The 11,535-nt window shown below is 48.9% G+C and overlaps 1 protein-coding gene across 1 annotated transcript; it reads left to right on the forward strand.

The window, feature by feature from the left end:
- The first annotated feature begins 717 nt into the window (after positions 1-717).
- On the forward strand, positions 718-8,605 carry LOC121857415 (protein FAM186A-like). The gene is made up of 2 exons (XM_042353454.1): positions 718-904; positions 8,049-8,605. The coding sequence occupies exons 1-2, from the start codon at positions 718-720 to the stop codon at positions 8,603-8,605; spliced, it is 744 nt and encodes a 247-aa protein (XP_042209388.1).
- The last annotated feature ends 2,930 nt before the right edge of the window (positions 8,606-11,535 follow it).

Genomic DNA, 11,535 nt, shown 5'->3' on the forward strand with positions numbered 1-11,535 from the left:
CGATAGGTCAGGTAAGCTTGGGCCAGATTAGGTTAGGTCACGTCAGGTTAAGTCCGGTAACGTTTGGTAACCTTACATCGGGATAGGTTACGTTAAGTCAGGCTAGGTCATGAGATGTTAGGATAGGTTAGGCTAGGTTAAGTCAGGGCAAGTTAATTTAGCTTCAGTAGGTCAGGTCAGGTTAGAATTGGCCTTAAATGCTATACATGAAATACACCTGTACTGTAAGCTAGCTGTAGGACATGACCCCACTTGACCTGACATCCCGGGGGATTACAACTAAAAACTTGTCTTCGTGGGATTTTTCGTTTACGGATTTCGTCCTGTGGGAAATTGTGTAGTGTAATTTTGTTCTAGATTTTGTCCGACTGGATCTGGTTTAATGGAATTTTCCAACTTTCCTTGGCAACATCTCTCACCTAGCCATCAACATCTCTCACCTTCATAGGCAATATCTCTCATTTCAAAAGTCTCTGCCCCTGTCTCCTAGGGTCTATATCCTATCATTAGTTCTCATCTTACCCACCCACTAGTACGTTCCTCATTAGACAGTGGAGAGAGAGAGAGAGAGAGACCTCTAACATCCCTTCCACCACTACCACCATAACTAACATCCTCACATCCACCACCACTACCGCCGACGCTACGAGGCGAGTTAACACCAACATCACGGGTAGGAGTCAGAAGAAATAACAGCCAGTAGCAGGAGCAAGAGTCATGGCTGCAGCACGAGCAAGAGTCAGCGGCTGCAGCAAGAACAAGAGTCAGCAACTGCAGCAGGAGCAAGATGACGGCTGCAGCAGGAACAAGAGTCAGCGGCTGCAGCAGGAGCAAGAGTCAGCAGCTGCAGCAGGAGCAAGAGTCAGCGGCTGCAGCAGGAGCAAGAGTCATGGCAGCAACAAGAGTAAGTCATGAACAGTCAATACAAGTAAAAGGTATCAGCAGCATCAGTCAGCATGAGTGAGGATCAGCACAAGTAAAAGTCCAGGACCATCAAGAGCATGAAAAAGCCAGACTGTGTGCATGAGTAATGATCACCACCACTACCATCACCACCACCACCACTACCATCACCACCACCACTACCATCACCACCACCACTACCATCACCACCACCACTACCATCATTACCACCACTACCATCACACCACCACTACCATCACCACCACCACTACTACCATCACCACCACCTACCATCACCACCACCACTACCATCACTACCACCACTACCATCCACCACCACTGCCATCACCACCACCATTACCATCACCACCACCACTACATCACCACCACCACTACCATCATCCCACCACTACCATCACCACCACCTACCATCACCACTTCAATCACTCTCACCACCACACTATCCACCTGCCACCAAACTACAATCACCATCCACTACCATCACACCATACTAATCACAACCACTGCCAATCACACCACCACTACCATCACCACACCACCACTACCAATCACACCACCACTCAATCACCACCACCATTCCATCACCCCATACCATACCACCACTATCACCACATACCACCCTCCACACTGTCATCCACCACCACCACCAACCATCACCACCACCATCACCACACCATCATATGCCATCTCATAAATCACTGACCCCCACTGACCATACTAACACTTTCCAATCACCACCACCACTACCATCACCACCACCACTACCATCACCACCACCACTACCATCACTACCACCACTACCATCACCACCACCACTGCCATCACCACCACCATTACCATCACCACCACCACTACCATCACTACCACCACTACCATCCTACACCACTATCATCACTACCATCACTACCACCACTACCATCACCACCACCACTACCATCACCACCACCACTACCATCACCAACAACAACACCTGAGCCATGAATATCAGTCACCATGGTGGTATGCATACACCCACCACCACCACTACTACCACTACTTCTGCCACTACCACTACACCACTACCACAACCACCATCGCTACCACCACCACTAATACCACTACTTCTACCACTACCGGTGCTTCTACCACTACCACCACCACAACCACCACTACTACTACTACCTTTACCACTACCAGTGCTTCACCACTACCACCACCACAACCACCACCACTACTACTACTACTTCTACCACTACCACTGCTTTACCACTACCACAACCACCACCGCTACCACCACCACCCCACCGCCGCCACTACCACCACCACCACCACACCACCGCCGCCGCTACCACAGGGAGATGTGGTGAGAGCCATCATAGTGACTGGGGAGATGGAGGAGTAATGGTGTGGGCGGCCCTCAACAACACAGGTCTTCCCACACCTCCTCATGGCCATCACCACCACCATTAACATCACCACCACCACCACCACCACCACCATTAACACCACCATCACCACCACTAACTCTACCACCACCACTAACTCCACCACAACCATCACCATTAACACCACCACTAACTCCACCACAACCATCACCATTAACACCACCACTAACTCCACCACAACCATCACCATTAACACCACCACTAAATCCACCACAACCATCACCATTAACACCACCACTAACTCCACCACAACCATCACCATTAACACCACTACCACCACCACCACCACCATTAACACCACCGCCACTACAGTTAACACCACCACCACCACCACCATCACCACCACTACCTCACCACAACCACCATCATCACCACTAACTCACCACAACCACCACCATTAACATCACCAACAACACTAACACCACCACCATCACAAACACCCCACTAGCACCACCACCACCATCACAAACACCCCCACTAGCACCACCACCACCGTCACTAACACCACCACCACTACCATCGTCACTAACACCACCACCACTAACACCACCACCTTCACCATCGTTACTAGCGCAACCACCACCACCACTGTCATATCACACATGTCATCACCATCACCACCACCCATACAACCACCTCTACCACCACCACCCTTACCACCTTTATCACTATCATCACCACCTTTATCACTATCATCACCACCTCTACCACCATCATCACCACCACCAATCTACCACCACCATCATCACTACCCCTACAAATAAAACCACCACCAGCATCACCCCTACACCCACCACCACCACCAGAAGCAGCAGCAGCAGCAGCAGTCTTAAAGGTGTCCGTGGCGAGGGTCGACTGCCCACCGCCACCAGGGACACGCGGAACAACTACACCACTCCACCGGGATTTCCCTATGATATCACAGCCTTGGTAAAGTGCCACAGGGGAGTAGGAGGGTAGGAGAAATGGGAGTAGGAGGAGGGTTAGGAGAAAGGGGTGGGGATGGGGGTAGGAGGAGGGGGTAGGAAGGAGTGTGTGGGAGGGAGGAAAGGTCCGGAACACACCACCAAGAGCAATCCAACTAACTGAAAGACCTAAGTAACCTTCGTATGTTCGTGTGTGTGTGTGTGTGTGTGTGTGTGTGTGTGTGTGTGTGTGTGTGTGTGTGTGTGTGTGTGTGTGTGTGTGTGTGTGTGTGTGTGTGTGATTTATTTCTGCATGGGAATAAGCAATAACAACCTCACATACATCCAAATTCAACTACATTCAAAACCACAGTGACAAACACAATCACAACAACAAACATGATAACAACAACAATCACAATAACAACAACAACAACCATAGTAACAACCACAACCACGTGGCAAAAGTCGACAACCTTAACGTAACTAAATATGGTTGTACGATCACCAAAACTCTCGCCTCGTAACAGTACTAGACCAGATCTACGGCCGTGCGGCGTGATCCCCAGCACAGCAACACAACTGACTGGCCTCCAACACAGTAACACAGTGTAACATTAACTGGCCTCCATCACAGTCTAACATTAACTGGCTTCCATCACAGTGTAACATTAACTGGCCTCCACCACAGTAACAGTAACTGGCTTCCATCACAGTGTAACATTAACTGGCCTCCATCACAGTGTAACATTAACTGGCTTCCATCACAGTGTAACATTAACTGGCCTCCATCACAGTGTAACATTAACTGGCCTCCATCACAGTCTAACATTAACTGGCTTCCATCACAGTGTAACATTAACTGGCCTCCACCACAGTCTAACATCAACTGACCTCCAACAGAATCTAACATTAACTGGCCTCCAACACAGTCTAACATTAACTGGCCTCCATCACAGTGTAACATTAACTGACCTCCATCACAATCTAGTGTATCATAAATTTCAAATTTCCCCACACCAGTCCACAGCTACAACCAGTTAAGAGATTCCAGTCTCCATAATCTACAATCATTCTACAACTAGGTTCTTCTACACCACCACCACCATGACCCACAAACACACGCAGTGGCACAAACCCTGAAACAAACACCACACATCCTTATCCCTAATCAATCACAACCCTGAAACAAACACCACACATTCTTATCCCTAATCAATCACAACCCTGAAACAAACACCACATCCCATCCCTAATCAATCACAACCCTGAAACAAACACCTCACATCCTTATCCCTAATCAATCACACAATCACAACCCTGAAACAAACACCACACATCCATTCCTAATCAATCACACAATCACACCTGAAATAAACACCACATCCTTATCCTAATCAATCTCACAATCACAACCCTGAAACAAACACCACACATCCTTATCCCTAATCAATCACAACCCTGAAACAAACACCACACATCCTTATCCCTAATCAATCACAACCCTGAAACAAACACCACACATCCTTATCCCTAATCAATCACAACCCTGAAACAAACACCACATCCTTATCCCTAATCAATCACAACCCTGAAACAAACACCACACATCCTTATCCTAATCAATCACAACCCTGAAACAAACACCACACATCCTTATCCCTAATCAATCACACAATCACAACCCTGAAACAAACACCACACATCCTTATCCCTAATCAATCACACAATCACACCTGAAATAAACACCACACATCCTTATCCTAATCAATCTCACAATCACAACCCTGAAACAAACACCACATCCTTATCCCTAATCAATCACAACCCTGAAACAAACACCACATCCTTATCCCTAATCAATCAAACCCTGAACAAACACCACACATCCTTATCCCTAATCAATCACAACCCTGAAACAAACACCACATCCTTATCCCAATCAATCACAACCCTGAAACAAACACCACATCCTATCCCTAATCAATCACAACCCTGAAACAAACACCACACATCCTATCCCTTAATCAATCACACAATCACAACCCTGAAACAAACACCACACATCCTTATCCTAATCAATCACACAATCACAACCCTGAAACAAACACCACATCCTTATCCTAATCAATCACACAATCGCAACCTGAAACAAACACCACACATCTTATCCCAATCAATCACACAATCACACCCTGAAACAAACACCACATCCTTATCCCTGATCAATCACAACCCTGAAACAAACACCTCACATCCTTATCCCTAATCAATCACAACCCTGAAACAAACACCACACATCCTTATCCCTAATCAATCACAACCCTGAAACAAACACCACACATCCTTATCCCTAATCAATCACACCCTAACATACCCTAATCATCATACACCATTTGCAGTCACCCTATTACACCCTAACCAGTTACTGTACATATTAATACTAACAGTTTAAATTTATTCATTCTTGCAACCAACGCCTTGACTGTAATCATCCTATCCACTCGTGACCCTTAAAAATCGCCCTACCACACCCTGACCCCCCAAAGTTATTCTACCACACGTTGACCCCAATATTCACCCTGTTTCCATCTCCTGACCCCAATATTCATCCTTGTTTCCATCTCCCTGACCTCCAATATTCACTCTGTTTCCATCTCCCTGACCCCAATATTCATCCTGTTTCCCCTCTGACCCCAATATTCACCCCGTTTCCATCTCCCTGACCCCAATATTCACCCCGTTTCCATCTCCCTGACCCCAATATTCATCCCGTTTCCATCTCCCAGACTCCAAAAGTCAACCTGATCACACATCACCCTGCCACGCCCTGACCTCAAAAGTCACCCACCCTAGCCGCCTCCTGCCCAATATATCCTCCCTTACTCCAGAGAGTTTTGGTGGGTGGGGGTAGGAGGGAGATGGGAAGGGGAAGGTTACTTGAGACTAATAGCTAGTTGCAACCACTAGGAAGAAACCTAATTGGGTAATTTCTGACGGCAGCTCACCACCCAACCTCTAACTAGCACTAGCCAAACTTGTTGATAAACACCATGAAAATGCGAACTAAAACACGTGTCTGAGAGTAATTATACAGCCTCTATAAATACATCAACTAACACACGTAACTGAGACCAATGATACACCTAAAAATAACTCATTGAGATTAAACAGAGAAGAGTGATTTGTGATTTTGTTTTCCTATTTTATAATAATTATCTAAATCGTTTATTTGCATAATTATTATTATTATTTTTATTATTATTATTATTATTATTATTATTATTATTATTATTATTATTATTATTATTATTATTATTATTATTATTATTATTATTTTATTATTATTATAATTATTTATTATTATTATTAGTAGTAGTAGTAGTAGTAGTAGTAGTACTGTACCTCCATAATAGTCATCCTTCATAGAGACAGTCTTCCGTTCCATAGTCTGACACAGCGCTCACTTATAATCCTCATCATGGCTTAAAGGAGCCCTACCAGCCCTAATCTATTAGCCTCTACAAGCCCCCAGCCCACTCTCTACGAAACCTTGGCGTCACAGACTAAAGCAGCCACTCACCACCGCCCCCACCCCTGTCTCATCCCAGAAGCCCTCAGTACCATAGTCTGATTACACCTCACCATCCTTCCTCCCTTATCTCACCCCTCATCCCACCAGCAGTAGCCCTCAGTACCATAGCCAGGGCAAGCTCCTTCCTCACCCTCATCCCACCAGCAGTAGCCCTCAGTACCATAGCCAGGGGCAGCTCCTTCCTCACCCTCATCCCACCAGCAGTAGCCCTCAGTACCATAGGCAGGGGCAGCTCCTTCCTCACCCTCATCCCACCAGCAGTAGCCCTCAGTACCAGCCAGGGGCAGCTCCTTCCTCACCCTCATCCCACCAGCAGTAGCCCTCAGTACCATAGGCAGGGGCAGCTCCTTCCTCACCCTCATCCCACCAGCAGGCCTCAGTACCAGGCAGGGCAGCTCCTTCCTCACCCTCATCCCACCAGCAGTAGCCCTCAGTACCATAGGCAGGGGCAGCTCCTTCCTCACCCTCATCCCACCAGCAGTAGCCCTCAGTACCAGGCAGGGGCAGCTCCTTCCTCACCCTCATCCCACCAGCAGTAGCCCTCAGTACCATGCAGCCCAGGGGCAGCCCTCTCACCCTCATCCCACCAGCAGTAGCCCTCAGTACCATAGCCAGGGTAGCTCCTTCCTCACCCTCATCCCACCAGCAGTAGCCCTCAGTACCATAGGCAGGGGCAGCTCCTTCCTCACCCTCATCCCACCAGCAGTAGCCCTCAGTACCATAGGCAGGGCAGCTCCTCCTCACCCTCATCCCACCAGCAGTAGCCCTCAGTACCATAGGCAGGGCAGCTCCTTCCTCACCCTCATCCCACCAGCAGTAGCCCTCAGTACCATAGCCAGGGGCGCTCCTTCCTCACCCTCATCCCACCAGCAGTAGCCCTCAGTACCATAGGCAGGGGCAGCTCCTTCCTCACCCTCATCCCACCAGCAGTAGCCCTCAGTACCATAGGCAGGGGCAGCTCCTTCCTCACCCTCATCCCACCAGCAGTAGCCTCAGTACCATAGCCAGCAGCTCCTTCCTCACCCTCATCCCACCAGCAGTAGCCCTCAGTACCATAGCCAGGGCAGCTCCTCCCTCACCCTCATCCCACCAGCAGTAGCCCTCAGTACCATAGCCAGCAGCCTTCCTCACCCTCATCCCACCAGCAGTAGCCCTCAGTAATAGCCAGGGGCAGCTCCTTCTCACCCTCATCCCACGCAGCAGGCCCTCAGTACCATAGCCAGGCAGCTCCTTCTCACCCTCATCCCACCAGCAGTAGCCCTCAGTACCATAGCCAGGGGCAGCTCCTTCCTCACCCTCATCCCACCAGCAGTAGCCCTCAGTACCATAGGCAGGGGCAGCTCCTTCCTCACCCTCATCCCACCAGCAGTAGCCCTCAGTACCATAGCCAGGGTCAGCTCCTCCTCACCCTCATCCCACCAGCAGTAGCCCTCAGTACCATAGCCAGGGCAGCTCCTCCTCACCCTCATCCCACCAGCAGTAGCCCTCAGTACCATAGCCAGGGGCAGCCCTTCCTCACCCTCATCCCACCAGCAGTAGCCCTCAGTACCATAGCCAGGCAGCTCCTCACCCTCATCCCACCAGCAGTAGCCCTCAGTACCATAGCCAGGGGCATCCTCCCTCACCCTCATCCCACCAGCAGTAGCCCTCAGTACCATAGCCAGGGGCAGCTCCTCCCTCACCCTCATCCCACCAGCAGTAGCCCTCAGTACCACAGCCAGGGCAGCTCCTCCTCACCCTCATCCCACCAGCAGTAACCCTCAGTACCATAGCCAGGGGCAGCTCCTCCCTCACCCTCATCCCACCAGCAGTAACCTCAGTACCATAGCCAGGGCAGCTCCTCCCTCACCTCATCCCACCAGCAGTAACCCTCAGTACCATAGCCAGGCAGCTCCTCCTCACCATCCCACCAGCAGTAGCCCTCAGTACCATAGCCAGGGCAGCCCTCACCCTCATCCCACCAGCAGTAGCCCTCAGTACCATAGCCAGGCAGCTCCTTCCTCACCTCATCCCACCAGCAGTAGCCCTCAGTACCATAGCCAGGGGCAGCTCCTTCCTCACCCTCATCCCACCAGCAGTAACCTCAGTACCATAGCCAGGGCAGCTCCTCCTCACCTCATCCCACCAGCAGTAGCCCTCAGTACCATAGCCAGGGGCAGCTCCTCCCTCACCCTCATCCCACCAGCAGTAGCCCTCAGTACCATAGCCAGGGGCAGGCCCTCTGCAGCGGCACAATAGGACGAGTTGGCTAGAGAAGGCGAGAACTCTTGAAGCATCAGCTGGGAATATTGACCCCTGCCGCCCCACCCACAGGCTCCTCGACTCCCGGACTGCTGCTGCTGCTGATGCTACTGCTGCTGCTGCCCATCCTGCCGTAGGCGTTACTGTTGCCTCTCCTATTGCACTTCTGTTTCCTATTATTTTACAGCGGCCACTGCCTCTCTTACTATAACCGTCTTCCATACTCCTCCCCCCGCTACCACCACCACCACCACCACTACTACTGCTGCTGTTCTTACTGTTGCTGCTACTGCTGTTGTGTGCTCCTCCCCCAAGTCCTCCTTACCATTGCAGGTTCCTACTCATCCCTGGGTACAGTAGCCGTTTCCAGCTTTGAGTTTATCTTGGCGTGTGTATGTGTGTATGTGTGTGTATGTGTGTGTGTGTGTGTGTGTGTGTGTGTGTGTGTGTGTGTGTGTGTGTGTGTGTGTGTGTCTCTCCAACTAAGCTAGACGCCCTCCCTCTCCTGGTAGGGGTGTCGCTGTGGTGTACTGTTGATAATATCATTACTAGCGTCGACCTCTCATGTTCCCAGTCCATTTTGACAATTATGTATTTTTATATTTCATTGGTTTTACGGTTTTTATGTGTTTTTTCTTCAATATTTCCAGTTTTTGTATTAGGTTGGAGTGGGTTCACATTCTTAGTTTTATTTAGACGATTAGGGGAGTGTGAGTAGAGGTATGGTTTTGTTTGCATAAGAGTTAAAGGCGTCGTGGTTTTGTTTGGTAATAGTTAAAGGCGTCGTGGTTTTGTTTGGTAATAGTTAAAGGCGTCGTGGTTTTGTTTCTGAACGAGTAAAGGCGTCGTGGTTTTGTTTCTGAACGAGAGCAGTCGTCGGTTTTGTTTGGTAATAGTTAAAGGCGTCGTGGGTTTTGTTTCTGAACGAGTAAAGGCGTCGTGGTTTTGTTTGGTAATAGTTTAAGGCGTCGTGGTTTTGTTTCTGAACGAGTAAAGGCGTCGTGGTTTTGTTTGGTAATAGTTAAAGGCGTCGTGGTTTTGTTTGGTAATAGTTAAAGGCGTCGTGGTTTTGTTTGACATGAGTTTAATTCGTGGTTTTGTTTTAGGACGAAGAAAATAAGTGTTGTTTGACGATCCTCTCTGGTGTGTTCTCGAGGTTGTTCCGATTTATTTATTTATTTATTTATTTATTTATTTATTTATTTTCTTTCGTGAAATTTCAGGATGTATTTCTTACGTCTTCATGGTGCGATAGACTGACTCTCTCTCTCTGTCTTTTTCTCACGCTCTCTCTGTCTGTCTGTTTCTTTACTTGTCCCTGTCTCTCTGTCTGCCTGCCTCTCTATCAGTCTGTCAGTCTGTCTGTCTGTCTGTCTTTTTTCTTTATATATCTTTTTCTACATGTCTGTCTGTCTGTCTGTGTGTTTGTATAATACCATGAAGATTTAATACAATTCATACATGGGCTCTGATCACAGTGTTGTCACCATCATTCACCATCAACAGTAAGCCTCAACACATTGTCATTATCACTATCACAAGGCTCCTACACACTATCACCATCAGTGTGTGTGTGAGGGGGGAGATAGGGAGGAGGAGACAGGGGAGAACGGGAGTTTATCCTCGATCTCTTGGGGGGGAGATGGGTGGGAAGAAGGGGGTGGGAAATACGGAGGTGAGAAGGATTCTGGTGAGGGATGGGAACGGCTGGCTGTGTGTCTAGGTGAGGGGGGTGTTGAGGAGAAGTCCGTCTGAATTTGTTGAGGGAGGGAGGGAACACACACACACACACACACACACACACACACACACACACACACACACACACACACACACACACACACACACACACACACACACACACACACACACACACACACACACACTGTGCAAAACTAAGCTCCGGATCAGGGTTAGTTAGGTTAACTTTGATTACGTTCGGCCTAAGTCAGGTTTGGTTAGATTAAGATGAAGGTAAGTTTGGTTTAGTTAGGCTAGGAGTAAGGTTGTTACGTTAGATGTAGCTGTGGTTTGGTTAGGTTAGGTTAGGTGAAGTGGTGGTGGTTAGGGTGTGTGTAGTGTGGTAATGGTGGTGAGGGTGGTAGGTGGTAATGGTGGTGAGGTGGTAATAGTGGTGAGGGTGTAGTGTGGTAATGGTGGTGATGGTGGTAATAGTGGTGAGGGTGGGTAATAGGTGGGTGAGGGTGAGGTGGTGGTGGTTAGGTGGCAGTGATAATGGTGGTGAAGGTGGTAATTAGTGGTGAGGGTGGTAGTGTGGTAATAGTGGTGAGGGTGTGGTAATAGTGGTGAGGGTGTGGTAATAGTGGTGAGGGGGTAGTGTGTAATGGTGGTGAGGGTGTGGTAATAGTCGTGAGGGTGTGTAGTGGTAATGGGTGATGGTGTGGTAGTGGTAATAGTGGTGAGGGTGTGGTAGTGTGGTAATGGT

This window comes from Homarus americanus, unplaced genomic scaffold, assembly GCF_018991925.1.
Source record: "Homarus americanus isolate GMGI-L3 unplaced genomic scaffold, GMGI_Hamer_2.0 scaffold11218, whole genome shotgun sequence".
Taxonomy (NCBI): Eukaryota; Metazoa; Arthropoda; class Malacostraca; order Decapoda; family Nephropidae; genus Homarus; species Homarus americanus.

Bases quoted from the DNA above. Each gene is read 5' to 3' on its own strand.
- LOC121857415 (XM_042353454.1), top strand. From the start codon at position 718: ATGGCTGCAGCACGAGCAAGAGTCAGCGGCTGCAGCAAGAACAAGAGT. The intron at 905-8,048 runs GTAAGTCATGAA...CATCCCACGCAG, and splicing joins GAGTCATGGCAGCAACAAGA to CAGGCCCTCAGTACCATAGC.